The 15,038-nt window shown below is 38.7% G+C and overlaps 1 protein-coding gene across 2 annotated transcripts in view; it reads left to right on the top strand.

Annotated features, from left to right (window-relative positions):
* sema3bl (sema domain, immunoglobulin domain (Ig), short basic domain, secreted, (semaphorin) 3bl) overlaps nt 1-15,038 on the top strand; it is a 62,395-nt gene that overhangs the window by 37,215 nt on the left and 10,142 nt on the right. For both annotated transcript variants that reach the window (XM_026153636.1, XM_026153635.1), the window contains exons 5-10: nt 4,839-4,929; nt 6,919-7,035; nt 7,223-7,365; nt 9,023-9,137; nt 9,267-9,336; nt 9,459-9,603. In XM_026153636.1, coding sequence (XP_026009421.1) covers nt 4,839-4,929; nt 6,919-7,035; nt 7,223-7,365; nt 9,023-9,137; nt 9,267-9,336; nt 9,459-9,603 — 681 coding nt within the window. The remainder of the gene's footprint in view (nt 1-4,838; nt 4,930-6,918; nt 7,036-7,222; nt 7,366-9,022; nt 9,138-9,266; nt 9,337-9,458; nt 9,604-15,038) is intronic.

Raw genomic sequence — 15,038 nt, 5'->3', positions numbered from 1 at the left:
ATTGATTCCTTGTAAATCACCTGTTCTAGTCTTCTCATGTGTGTTGCCTTTGGATCAGACTCTTCACTAGAGCTCTTTAAGTGAAAGCTAAATTTACTGCCTGTGCTTTTTCTGCTCATTTTGCCCCATTTGTCTCATTTTAATTGGTAGTTTACATCAACTTTAACTGTAATAATTGCTATAATTGTAGGCAATAGCTCTCGTTCCGTCTATCCTTGTGTCTTTATTTTTTTTTTGCTTTATCTTCCCCGCTTGTCTTCTAATCTCCCTCCATTCTCAGACTGTTTCTCTTTGGCTGACGAATATTCAGTAATTTTCAAAAGCAAATAAAACCAGAAAAGATAAATTCGAAAACAGAAGAGGAATGAAAGGCAACAAAAGATGAAATGGGAGAGTGTGATTCCCATGCTTACTTCCCCCAGAGGGAGAGTTGAATAGTGAGAGAGGAAGCCCAGTCATTATTTGACTGGACAGAGGGGACATAGCCAAGTACAACATGGTGTCACATGAGGTCTCCTAGTTGTCCAAGATGTTTGAAGCGAGACCAAACACTTTTAGACGTTAAGTGTTTTATACAGCTCCGTGTCGCAAAATTTTATCTGATGTTAAATAATAAACCCCGGACAAGTCAAATAAACTTGATGATTCAATGTCCAGGACAGATGATTTTATGTTTTAATGTGGCGTCACTTCTTCAAAACATTTATAACAATCAAGGACAAAATGGGATTTTTTTTTCCTTTGTTTATCTTAATGGGACAGATGATCTAATTCAAACTGAAAGTCAAATTTTTGTTCCTGTCTGTTATTTTTGCATGCAGCCTATTATTTTATTCTTAGGATTAGGATCAGAATGAAAAATCCCAAAGAGACACTATCCATTCATTTAACTGGTGGAGAAAACACACCCATTTGTGTCGTCAACCTGACAAAGAAAGGATTGTAAAAATATGGGAGGTTGAAGGCGTTCAGTCTGAAATGTCTTGTAAAAGTTAAATGATAAGTAACAGTGTAGATGCAGTCACCAACCTAGAAGTTGAATCAAAATTAAAATCCTCCAAAAGGTTTCAACAGCACACAAACACCGTGAACAGGTCCAGTTTAATCACTTTAAGTAGTGTTGAAGCCTGTGAGATGCTAATTGAGACACTTGTCAATGATTGCATCACAGAAAAATGTCACCCATTTCAGAGTCATTACAAAGGCAGAAACTCTCATAACCACTGAAGCCACAGAACAGAAGGAGCTAAGCGACCTGTGTATGCACTGGAAGATACAGAGATCTATACTATATGAAGAAATGACCAAATCCAGTAGTACAGACCTTTTGTTTACGGCAGGCTGTAACGATCCTTTTTAATGCTGAAAGTTGGACATCTTAACATGTGAGTTTATGGGGGTTTTGGAGCCAGCCTCAAATGGCAAGTAGAGGAACTGCGCTTATTTCAACACTTCATTTTTCAGCTTCAGACGTTGCCCCTTGGTTGTAACCAGTAGTTGGTTTCACATTCCCAACAATAAGAGCAATAGAGTTGTTTTTACTAGACAAGTCGGGCCCTATATTTATGAATGCAACCTTGTCATTCATTGAATTCTGGTTTACTGTAGTTGCTGTCAGCAATGAAAACGCACATATCCATATTACTGCTAACATTACTCACAAAATATTAGCCCCCTAAGTGGTCAAACCACCAAAACAGCTGGAACAGAAAACACCTGGATATACTGCTAATAGCAAAGTTGTGTTCACTGTCTTGTGAATCTCAGCACCTCATTTATAAGAAGGTGGGTCAGTCTTTAACATTGAATCTGCAGTCTCTCTTTTAGTCCGCTGATTAAGGGTGAACATTGTTTTCAGTATTAGTTTTAATTTAAAGGTTAAATAATCCGCTGGATGGAGGTTAATGAATAAACTAAATAAATGAAGTTTTCCGCATGTTAAATTACACAAATGGAAGTGTGTGCCTGTGTCAGTAGTCACTTGTCTTGCTGGTCTTGTAGCGGGGGTCCGATGTGTTTTGCTTGGCACAGCTGTGTGTAAAGTGGCCTGGATGTTTCTCTCTCCCTGTATCACGGCACTTCTGTGTATTTGTTTTGGCAAAGTATGGGCAAAGTGACTCTGACAGTCTAATCAGCTGAACAGGCAGCTGCGCCATTCCTTTGGATCACAATGAGATAACACAGACGCACACATGCAAACACCCCGAAAGCCGCACCGACTCGTATTTGCTGCACAAGTGCACAGCGGAAAGACTGCATATAGAAATGCAAAACACACACGCACACTCAAACACACACACACACACACACATATGTGCACACATGTGAGTGAAGAGGTGCCGAAAGGATAAGGATGACTAATGAATGAGCTAAACGACCTGTGCATGCATGAGAGGAGACGAAGAGCAGAAAGCAGCTGGAAATGAGAAAAAATGCAACACAGAAAGAGTCAAAGTGGTGGAGGAAAGGGTTTACTGTATGACATAATGAACTAATTAAACAATACATTTACACAAAAGGTTCTGCTCTTTTGCTATAAAGTTATTGACATATGAAAGTTTTTGAATAAAAATTGTCACGGTGTGGATAAAATCTGGTCAAAATGACAAATGAAGCCCTCATAAATCCCGCTTGTGTACTGGAAGAATTAAAGAGTTCTATTCTCATACAGGGCAAGACATGAATCAGATTACTTTTAACTTCTCCTCGTAATCTAAAAAACTGATGAAGTGTGAATTCTGTGCATATGCCTGCCCTTCAACACCTTTAAAAGTCATTCAAACCAAAAATCTACATGTAGATTAAATGAAAAAGTTTGTGCATTAAATTTGAAGTGTGAAGAAATTTGACGTGTCCGTGATATTTGGCACTTATTACTGCCCGGGTGACACACTGTGTGTGGGCGTATTTGCTGTCCACTGTGTTTCTTACAGTATTTTTATCAAGCCTACTTCAATGTCATCATCTCCCCTGTGATCTCTGCTCAGTCAAGGCCTCGCCCACCTTGTAACAATGCTCCATTGTTTATTACAGGAACAAAGACTGAGACGGACAAAGTTCACTGTAAGGACACTTAAATCAGTAACATGCACTTGCATTAAACCAGAGGTCCTACTGCTGCTCTTGTCACCTTCTATTCCCCTTTTTTTTCCTGGAAGTTGACTGCATTTGGAATTGATCACATGCAGGCGTCTCTGGCAAACACAGACTGGTACACTGGTGTCACTGAAGTGGAAATTCAAAGACAGAAAAACACAAGGCCTTTTGTCCACAATGACCCTTTTTTAAGTGGACACATCACACAATCCAAAGATACAGTATGGCCAGTATTTGTCAGGTGAACTTTACAAAAGGGTAAAGGACAAAGAAGCCTTCTGTGTGAGGCTTTTTTAATTGCTTCCTTACTCCGCTCTGCCAGAGTAAGAAAAGTAGAATTTAAATGCAGTTTCACGTAAAATGGACGTCAGCGGGGAATGTGAATTTATGTTAACTTGGCAGGCAAGAACTGGATTATAAAACCTAAAATATATTCTTCACCTGGACGCACTGAAGGACGAACCTGTAAAATCATGTCTCCATCCATTTCTATTCAGCATACTCAAATTATACTGCCAGGTTGGGGGGGGGGGAATCACTTTACCTGTGTTTAGCTTTAATTTTGACAAAAGCACAGAAAGGTAAGTGACAGCTATGTAAGTGTGGCTCATTTTCAGCATGTCATGAAACCCCCAAAATCCCATCAAACCCCAGGTCATTTGCATCAAATGTGCTCCATCAGATACCTTGGGGTGTTGTCACGGTGCACACACGATGCTTTGCTTCTGCCTTTTTGGAGACAGGCTTTGATTTTGACTGAATTAACAGACTTTTTAGCCAAACAAAACAAAGGTAAGCAGTAAATCTGTAGTGGGTCAGATAACAACTTGATTTCATCACAAAGTTCAGCCATTGTCCCAACATGCAATATAGAGTGATGTCACATTCATACTTCCTACATTTTTCCAGCACAGACTGTTTTTGGAGTGAGCGAAGGAGCTGATGTGGCTGCAGACTCTTGTCGCCTTGTTTCAGACTATTGTGGGTGGTGCTGAAAACAGCAGTTGCTGTGCAGCAAGATATGCTGCTGTTATGAAAATAAATGAAATAGGAAAGGTTTGAATGAACATGGTGTACGGTTCAGTCTATCATCTGGCCACAGACTCAAAAAACTGTTTATATTTACATGTCATGAATTTGGCTGTATATTTTTGCTTGTTTTTTCCCTGCAGAGTATGTGTTGATTGAGATTTATGATCTCAGGATTGAAGCACTTTTTTTTTATTGTTGACAAAGTTTGTATTTTAAGTCGATTTAATAAGTGTTTTACGGACTCCCCCCCCCCCCCCCCCACACACACACACACACACACACACACACACACACACTTATTACCCTCCTGGCTCTTCGAAATCCACAGCTCTAAGGAATAATCTGCACTGGGAACAGGGTGGGAAATTTCTCTGAACCCTGGCAACTGCTCTGATCCTGCATTTCCTCTTATCTCAGACAGCGCCGTCAGTCTCAGACAGTCGCCGGGTTCGCTGAAAGGACAAATAAATGTAACACCCGGTGAAACTAAAACCAGCCCATGGTCTCTTTTATTTGTGTCGACAATGGAACAGAGGGGAAGAACAATGGCCTTTCAGTTATTAAAAAATTAACCCTTTATACAAGATCCAATTTGCTCTGCTATGGAGACATACCTGCTGAGCTTTTCCTCAGAATCAGAAAAAATAAACACTGATACATTATATCAGCTATACTTAAGGAATTAAACACTGAGTGTCTTCCTTCCCCAGCACGTGTTCACAATGGACCCTCTAAATGTGGAAAATGGAAGAGGAAGAGTTCCACATGACCCCAGCTTCCCCTTCGCCAGCACCTTCAGTGGTATGTCCCGTATTGTTTGGCCTACATTTCTAAACAGCTTCCTGAGTGGTTTATGAAGCCATATGGCGAGGGCACCCGTTTAAGATTCATTAGATGTTTTGTCGTACAGCAATAACGCTGACATATTCCAAACATTTAAAACACAGACTGCTCTGGCACGTGTCAATTCCCCTTTTCCTTTTCCTGTTTACTGTCTGCCTCTCTGCTGTCAGAGTAAAGGTAAACATGCCAAAAAAGAGAGAGTAGGTTAAAGACCCAGTAGGGGGTGTTCTAGCCGTCATCATTTTCCGTCAAAGGGGTTGCACAACAAAATATCAATTTCATAAGCCTCTGTGGCACAGCTGTTAATTCATTTGCCGCATCTGACTATTTAACCCCCCACCCCCCGGACAAGGTTGAAAAGTTCTGGGTGTTTCTCTCTAAATGTCACGAGGTATTTACTGGGGCTTGTGAAATAACGCTGATTTATGCCAATGACACACAATCCCAGGATCCACTAAGGGTGGAAATATATATAGTGTGTGTGTGCACGTATACATCCCTTTCTGGCTCCACAGCTGGGCGCTTTCAGCATCAGAATTCATCCCTCAGTGCACTGTAATTGGCAGGAAGACCGCAAATTAGAGCCAAATAGTAGTTTGGACATCTGCAGTGATACTGCAGCGGTCACATGCATACAGAAAAAGAGACACAAAAGCATTTGTCATAGAAATAGTAACAGATAAAGACGAAAGCATACTGTACATGCTGGTAGAGGCTCATAATTTGTTAAAGGTTTAGGATTCATCATCAATTTGAATGGTAAAATCTAAAAAATGCAGTCAGCAAATCTCCAGCTCCACTCTGGGTCAGCAAGGATGTGTTTGATGACAGACTGAATTCAGACTCTTGTTACGGGACTGAATTTGACTTTCAGTTTGTCTGCTGGCCTCAGTGATCATTAGTGGTCAAAACCACAAGGTTTTGTTATGCATGTTTTCTTCTTCGCCTTAAAGCTTCTTCTTTTGTGTCCCTAAAGCCATAACCAAATACTGAAAGAAAGAAACAACAAATACACATACAGAGCTTCGACCGACACTCTGCAGCCCTGGATGAGAAAGATAAAGAGAAACAGAGACGCTGAGAATGAAACAATAAAAACCTGATGAAAATCCTCTTCATCAGTTATCAACTCAATGATCTCTCCTCCTCAGTTTTAGGATCTTTTCCCAACATGCGCAAACCTCAATTCCCCACGACCTGTCAGCAAGCATTATGTTGTCCGTGCGTTTATATTTGCACGTTTAATTATGTCTTACCACATAGGTTTGACTGCATGGGTGTCTCGCTGTACGGTAAAGAAGTATCTGTGCATTTCTAATACCATTATCATGGCCAAATAAAATAAGAAGAATTAATTTTCACTTTCCACAAGGTCACATGAGAACAGTCTGTCACCAGATTGAGTTTCTACACCAGCTGGGAAAAATTAAAAACAGTTGTGTTTTTGAAAACAACCCAGCTTCACTATGAAAAACTCACTCTTATAATTCTTCATTATGTGATAGTTGCAGTGGGTTGTTTTATAGGCATTTGGGGTCGCTGTCTTGTCTTGTGACCGATAACCTCCAACAGCTGAGGATTTCCCAAAATATATTGTGAAAAATGTGCTGGAAGAGGGATTTTGTTATTTATCTCCATTTGCAAGAATTTTCAGAGTGGCTGAAAGTTAAAGTTGGTCCACTACTGATGGTCTCAGTGGAGGATGCTTAAGTTTCAAATTACACTCCCTGTGTGTTCTGTGTTGGGTTTGTTCATTTTCTTCTTTCCTGTCCTGCATCTATGTTCTTCATTTAACTAAACCTCAAACTCACCCATTATTTTTGGCTGCCTTTCCTTTTTTATTTACTAATTACCCTCTTTTTACATTCTTGCAACCATTTTCTGTAAACTCTCCTCTTCTCATCATCTTTTTCCCCCTTCTTTTAAACATTTCCTGTCTCTCTGTAGGTGGGGAGCTGTATACAGGACTGACAGCAGATTTCCTGGGAAGAGACTCTGTGATATTCAGAAGTATGGGTGGTCGCTCCACAATGAGGACAGAGACTGACCAGAAACTCCTTCATGGTAATGTTTCACTCTTTCCCGAGCGTTTCTACAATACAAGACAATGTTAAGTCAACAAGAAGTACAAACAAACAACAGCAAGTCTGTTAGAAATATGCAAAATTTTACTATAAAGATGCTGAAATAAAGATCAAAGTGATTTACTCATACTCCCACATGCGACTCTTTTCCATCTTCAACCTTGCAGATCCCAAGTTCATTGCAGCCCACCTCATCCCGGATAATGATGACAGAGACAATGATAAGGTGTATTTCTTCTTCACTGAGAAGGCCACAGAGGCTGGAGAAACAGAGGGGGCCATACACACACGAGTTGGACGAGTGTGTGCGGTAAGATGCTCCATAATGCTTTTTATATTTGATGTAAATCTTTCCTTTAAGGTTTAGAATTTAAATTGTAAAAGCCACATCAATTGAGCTCGTTGTGCACAGACCCAGGCTTTTCACTATGTGTGTGTTTATTATTAATCTCTGTCTCTCTTCCACGGTGGGTTTTTGCCCTATCTTCCTCCCCTCACCCTTAACCGGTTGTGGCAGATGGCCGCCACACCTTCAGCCTGGCTTTGCTGGAGGTTTCTTCCTGCTAACAGGGAGTTTTTCCTTCCCACTGTCATCAAGTGCTTGCTCATAGCGGGGACATTTAAATGTTGGGGTTTTCTATTGGTTATTATTGTACGGCCTTTACCTTAAAATATAAAGTGCTTTGTTGATGATATTTTAAGATATCTACAACTACACAAGAAACTGCATTATTAGAGGATTGAGCATTGATAAAATACATATAGCATCATGCATGTCACATCATAATGCCACAGAAAGACAGAGAAACAAAGTTTCATTAACTCAGGAGATCCACAAAAACTGATACTTACATATGCTGAAACACTGAAAGATGGTTTGTTGATAGCTGTGGATGAGAGAAGCCAGATGTTCAGGTGAGCTAGACATGCACTTCCTCGAGGCCATTCAAATATCCTGTCCCCGGAATGAGACATCTGTAGGGATATTTCACTTGAAGATGAGATTGCAAAGGAGCACCAGATGAGTCACGAAAGGTCTCATATTTTGAGTCATTGATAAGCTACAGAAACACTGAGCTAGATACTGTACAGCAAAAAGTTTGACTCAAGGGACTTTCTGAGTGTATGGCCACATACAGATGTCTGCAGAATTAATTTTCCAGGACAGAAGGTAATGGTTTTATGGGTTTATCCTCCTATTATGTCAGTCATAAACTACCTTGTGGAAAAGACAAATTTCTTTTGGGGCGATCAAATATTTACTTTCCCCAAGGTTGATCGTGAAATTTAGAAGTATATGAAATGTTTCTCCTTCCAAAATGCACACAGCTGTCAGATTTCCCAACAATGATCTCCATCTGCCCTACACGCTCCGTAACATTCTTTCACGCAATGATTTGCCTTATAAACCCATGTCTGTACTGTAACAGCACACGCAAATACAGGCATGCATAAAATATTACACACAAATACACACAAGCACAAAAACACACACACAGCTGCTGGGGTTTCCATTGATTTTGATAGACTGTGTCAGTAAAGTTTGGATAAACCACTCAGGCAAAAACCCACTTAAACTTTCACCATCTAACTTTCTTTCTCCTTGTGTTCACCTTTTTCCATCTTTATTTTTTTCTTCCTCATACAAGTAGTATTTCCTTGTCAGGCCTCCAATTCTTTCCAAGACAAATGTCATCCACACTCCTATACTGATTTTTGCCAAAAAGCTTTTTACCAAAGCTGATCACCATTATACGCATTCACACATACACATAAACTGAAGAACTATGAGTAGATCTCTTGCTTGAAAATCCTTATTCGACGCTGAAGCTGAAACTCAGCACTTTCATCATCTTTCACTTCACATCCAGTGAGGTGGTGTAAAGAGCCAAAACAATGAATGATTTGTGTTTGGAAATAAATACGCAGCTGTGCTTTATAGATTGATTTTCTGTATCTTGAGCCAGAATGATATCGGCGGTCAAAGAGTGCTGGTCAATAAGTGGAGCACCTTTATCAAAGCCAGACTTGTCTGTTCTGTACCAGGACCTCATGGAATCGATACTCACTTCAACCAACTTGGTGAGACACATTAAAGCACACACGCACACATAAGAATTTTCATATGATCCTGCACTTGGTTACAGTGTATCATATCTGCACATATTTATACTCCCACGCACACACTGACACTGTCTTTTGATAAAACAGAGGATGTTTTCCTGATGAGGACCAAGGATGAAAGGAACCCAGATGTCTATGCAATTTTTAGCACCATCAGGTAAACACGCATAGAGCTCAGCTTTAAAAATAATGTGCACTCAACATCTGTACGACTCAGTAACATGATTTTTGGATATGTTATATCCCAACACTGTACATTTTACATTCTCTTCTTTACAGTAATGTATTCCAGGGCTTTGCTGTGTGTGTTTACCGCATGACTGATATCAGAGAAGTTTTCAACGGACCTTTTGCACATAAAGAAGGTCCTGACTACCAATGGGGTGCTTATGAAGGCAGGGTTCCTTATCCAAGACCAGGCGTGGTGAGTGATTGCAATCCAAATGTATCATTTTTAACTTTTTTTTTTTTTTTTTTTTTTTTTTTTTTGCCTGTCCCGTTTGGCTCTTTTGCCATCAGAATTGTTGTCTAAAGGCAAAGAAAGATGCCCACCGGATTTACTTTACCAAATTGACCATCCCAGCCTTGCCGTAATGGTCCATTTGATTCACCTTTTATTGTTCATTTTATTTTCATTTACTGAATACGGGACATTTTTAACTTTAAAGTTACTTGAGCATTGTTGCTGCCCAGCATTAACCATCCCAGTGACCCTGCTGTGCTTCCCAAAAACATAATACATGTTATTGATGCCAACATTATGAGCAAACACTCATAACTTCTAATGAAATTCAGAATCTGTCTCTATAATCTGCATAACTAGTGTTGGCAAACCAACTGCAAAGACTTTCTGAATGCAGACACCTCACTTAATTGTTATTGTCAGGTGTGCTTAGGTCTTCATTTTGGTTTTTTTTTTAGAATCACCCATTCTTAATGTTGTTATTCACACTGAGTGCATAATTTCAATGGCCGAATTTGCGAACCAAGAAAGATTTTTCTGATTTTTCATATCCAAATAAACAGATCAGACAACTCAGACCACTGCATTTGGCAGCAAGCTATTAAATATACAAATATTAAAATCATAGTATTTTACCCCATCCAGGTCAATTAGTTTGGGTCAAATGAGTCAATGACTCCTCTGCCTCCTCAGATGACATCCCATCTCTGCCAGCAACAGTTCAAACTGCCCCAATAACACTTCAGTCGTGATACACCTTCAACTCTGAGATCAAACCTTAAAATTTCCCCTGTTGCTGACTTCTTGTGAGAATTGGATGAAGCCATGAATGGATTAACGTACATCCATTCATGGCTTATATATATATATATATATATATATATATATATATATATATATATGTATATGTATATATATATATATATATATATATATATATATATATATATATATATATATATATATGTTAGAGATGGCACGATACCACTTTTTTATGTCCGATACCGATACCGATATCATAAATTTGGATATCTGCCGATACCGATATGAATCCGATATAGTGTTTTTTAATCAACAAAACTGTTTTTTAAAATATCTTGCTGCATTTTGCAAGTCTGCAAGTTCATACTCAAGTTTAAAACAACAACTACACTAAAGCTATTCTGTTATACCTGTATACAAAAAAAAATTTCATAGTTCAGCAATACTGATCAATCTAATAAACTTAGACCTACACCATCCTCCCTATTCTGGTATTTTAAAGAGTACTTAGCGTAAATATTAAGCAACCTAACTAATAGGGTTCCAACTCCCAGCAACAACAAAATTAAATAAATAAAAAATAGGGAACCACCCCTCACGTGCCACCTCATGATGCTTAATCGACGTAATCAACCTTAATTTGATGCAGTGTGAAAAAAAATGCACAGAAATCAATTATTTTTCAAGAAATATTAAATAGATTCAACATCTTTCTTCAACAAAATTGCAGACTGCACAGATGGTACCTTCCCAAAGTAAAAAGTACTATAGCTTACTAGGGTATATATATTAGACTTAATAGTCACTATGTACAGTAATTGACTTCTATTCATTTTACATCAAATTAAAACTTTGGGTGTCAGATAATTATTTATTAAAAGCTAGACATTTTAAATGAGAATAAGAAAGAAAAGTATGTCTTTGTGCCCCCTTTTCCCAGTTAATGCCCTATCGGCCCCCCTGGCTAAACTTTGCTAGATCCGCCCCTGCACAGTTACCAGCCGTCAGCTACGTAGAAAAAGATCCTGGTGTAGAAATTAATATTAAATAAATTCTAACAACAGCTTATCAAGCTTAAACGTGCTGCTGTTGTTCAGCCGCTGGTTTGCTCTTTCTGGTGCAAAGTGGGCCAAAAACAAACAAGAGTCACGGACTCACGACAGAAAAGCCGATCAGCTGATTTAAGCAGTTTCACGATTGAAGTAGCAGCCGGAGAGCGAGAGGCAGTCGCTTGTTAAGCTTAACGTGGGAATGCTTTACAAACATTCAGAGATGGACTTACACACTTGCTTTACTTCTCTCGGGGATAATTTTGTCGGAGATGAAATGCCAGGTTGCTAGCGAAGCTCCACATGCTATCCAGACCACTGACAGGTCCTGCATGCCACAGCCGCTCTATCACGTGATGCATACGTTCTGAGGTGAGTTACGGCGTGTTGCAAGTTTTGTGAGGTGCTTTCGTGATATTTAATGGATCGGATTACATTTTTTATTTTTCTCCGATATCCGATCCAGTAATTTAGGTCAGTATCGGACCGATACCGATACGTAATATCGGATCGGTCCATCTCTAATATATGTATATATATATGTATATATATGTATATGTATATGTATATATATGTATATGTATACATATATATATATAAACTTTACTAGTAATAGTAAAACTTGACTGTTGGTTAACTGACTTAACTGAAGCTTACTCATAACATTTGCAATTTACCTCCCGTACAGTAGCTGAAACATATCTGATTGTGGTTTGACACTTTAATTTTTTCTTTCATTACTTATTTAGCAAAAAAAAAAGAAAAAGGACTGCAATGGTGTGTATATATGTAATAACAGTTGCTCGGCTCCTGTGTGTACTGAATCCGAGGGGAAAGAGGAGCTATCACAACATTAAGAATGGGGTGTAGAAAGTTTCCGTGTCAGTAAACTAAACTACTGTATACGGCGGTGCAGCTGTGATGACTGTACGCAGTGCAGACCCTTCTTCTGGTTAACATCCTGACACTCAGCAGAGCTCTGTCAAGTTCTCCCAGCCACATCGCTGTAACTCAGTGTTGTTATACACACAAACACATGTGTAGGCAGCATCATTACCATAGCGAATGGGAGAGTATGGAGGCAGGAGGAAAATGAATTATGTGAGAACAGAGCAGACACCTCTGTGGTTTCTCCGCACTGGCTCTTTGATTAACAGGAATGTCTTGGCCTTAATCTGCGAGTAAGAGAAGGAAAAAGGAAATAGAGAAGGAGAAAGAAAATGGTGATGGCTCAGGGCAGACCGGAGGAGGCACAGATGGTGGGAAGAGTGAGGTTGCTTTTTTTTTCTGGCTTGATATTTGGCTGCAGTTAAAATTGTTACCCTCTCCTCTTAAACTCAGTTACAATAACCTACATTGTTCTTTTTCACTTGCACCGACAGAACATTAAAGTCCTTTTTATTTCCATGGATTTTTCATTGAAACAGATTTAAGCCTCGTCCTACCCATCATCGTCTCTTAAGTCACCTGTCAAAACATAAAAGAATGGAAAATGGAAGTTAATTTCAGATTTAGTTGATTTATCTGCTCAAGATATTTATCTTGGATTGAGATGTTCCTGTGTTTAAACTTCACCAGAATTGTTTCCAGCAGACCAAATGACGGGGGGATCTTTTTTATTACAGTTTTGCTAAAGCTGTAGAGGTAATCCTACCAAGGCACAGATATGGAATTTGATAGATTTATTAACCTTATGTTTTCTGAAATTGTTTTTTTTTTTTTTTGCCATCTTTACTGAAATTTTCATCACGAAAGCCTCAGATTTGATCTTGAACTTGATCTTAATTCTTAATCTTTACAGAACAGTGAAGTCAGATGGGATGAACCATACTTTTTGGCATTAAAGTTATATTTGTAATGCTTTAAATCAGCCCATATCTGCCCACACCAACCTATCTAGTATGAAGTATTGTTTTTGTTTTTCTTTTACCTTCGAGGTCAAAAAGGGGTGAAAATGCAGGTGATTCATTAGGATTTAAACTTACAAAACATATGCTTGACACGTGAACATATACAGTAATAGTATAAATTAATAGGTGCCTGTCAAACATACATCATTTCCTTCTCATTATTTATTGTTGGGCTTTAAATGGAGACATAAGGCAGTTCAGCTGCAGCAGCAAAGTTTAGATAGGTCGAATATTAACTTGGGAACTTTTTCAGTTTAGGTTTTACTTGAAGTGCAAACAGATGAATGGAGACACATTAGTGAAGTTTCCTCTGCTGCACAAGCATTTAATGTTCAACGTGTAAGCTGAGCAGGTCGAAAACAGATGCATTTTAAGTACACTTATTTCTGTTCAGAAACCATGTTCAGGGTTACGTGTGAGGTCAATTTTACTGTACACAAATACCACCAGTTGATTTTGCTCCATATTTGAAATTGTGCTTGGAAGGTATGCTAGAACAATTTACAACAATGTCATGCATTCATATTTAAAACTGTATGATAAACATTTGAAGTTAGTGAGTTATTATTATTCTCTTTGAAGGGTTTAGCTTATACATTCCACATCTTCTGGAATAAATTATAACCAGTGTGATTTGGAAAGCATACTCAGAAAAATTATGCATCGATAGTTTGTGCATATTTGAGGGTAACCTCCCTGCACAGCTCAAATCCCCCCTCTGAAACTGGATCTATGCCATTCCAGAGCTATTGTGTGGATCAGTTACTGTTGTGATAAGCAGTAGTAATTAAATTCCCTCCATATGGAAGTGCAGTCTGGAAAGACAATTACACGCAATACAATATAACAATACCATACCTTCCATTATAATGTGATCAAATACGAAACTGGACTCTCATGAATCTGTTACGTTTAAGTTCATTAATCTCTATTTAATTTCTCTCCATTTCTCAACCTCAGTTTAAGATTTTTTGGCAAAACCGTTACTACTGCAACCTTTTTTGTTCTTTAAATGTCAAACTTGTCGTCAGCATAGAGAAGCCAAACTTCAAATAATCAGAGAATCTGATAGTCTATAGTCTTTATTCTGTGACGTAAAAAGCATTGAGGATACTGGTATCTCTACACATGTTTGTGTCATAATACCTCCAATTACCCTGAAACAAATGAAACTCAACTCAACCAGAAATGAAAACTCAACTGAATTGAGCAATCTGAACTGATGAAAAAACTGGTTGCAGCACTTGCACTTCAATAAAGTAACACTATTGAAACGAGCCAGTAAGTACTCTTTTGTTGTCTTTGGTGACCATTTGTATATTAAATCCAGACTGCAGTCTTGTGAACCTCTTTTCTTTATCTTGAAAGTAAAGACCTCTGTAAAGAAGAGGTCAAGCCGTACTTGCTTATTGTTGAAGTACTTGAACTTAATAAGAGCCACAGCAGGTTGCGTCATCCTTTAACTGTGACAGGAACGCCATCAAAGCTTAAGAGAAAACTAAACGAACTGACAGACTGAAGAAGGTAAATCAGCTTTGGAAGCGCAGAAAAAGCCGTTGCTTTTCAGTGGTTTTGACCACCAGCAGAGATGGAGGGGTCAAGTATTTGATGACTGGCATTTTCTCACCCATAAATCTAATGTAAAAGAGTTGCAATGAAGATTAATGAAACTGTC

The sequence above is a fragment of the Astatotilapia calliptera genome, chromosome 20 (genome assembly GCF_900246225.1).
Source record: "Astatotilapia calliptera chromosome 20, fAstCal1.2, whole genome shotgun sequence".
NCBI lineage: Eukaryota > Metazoa > Chordata > Actinopteri > Cichliformes > Cichlidae > Astatotilapia > Astatotilapia calliptera.
This window is presented reverse-complemented; position numbering and strand designations above follow the sequence as displayed.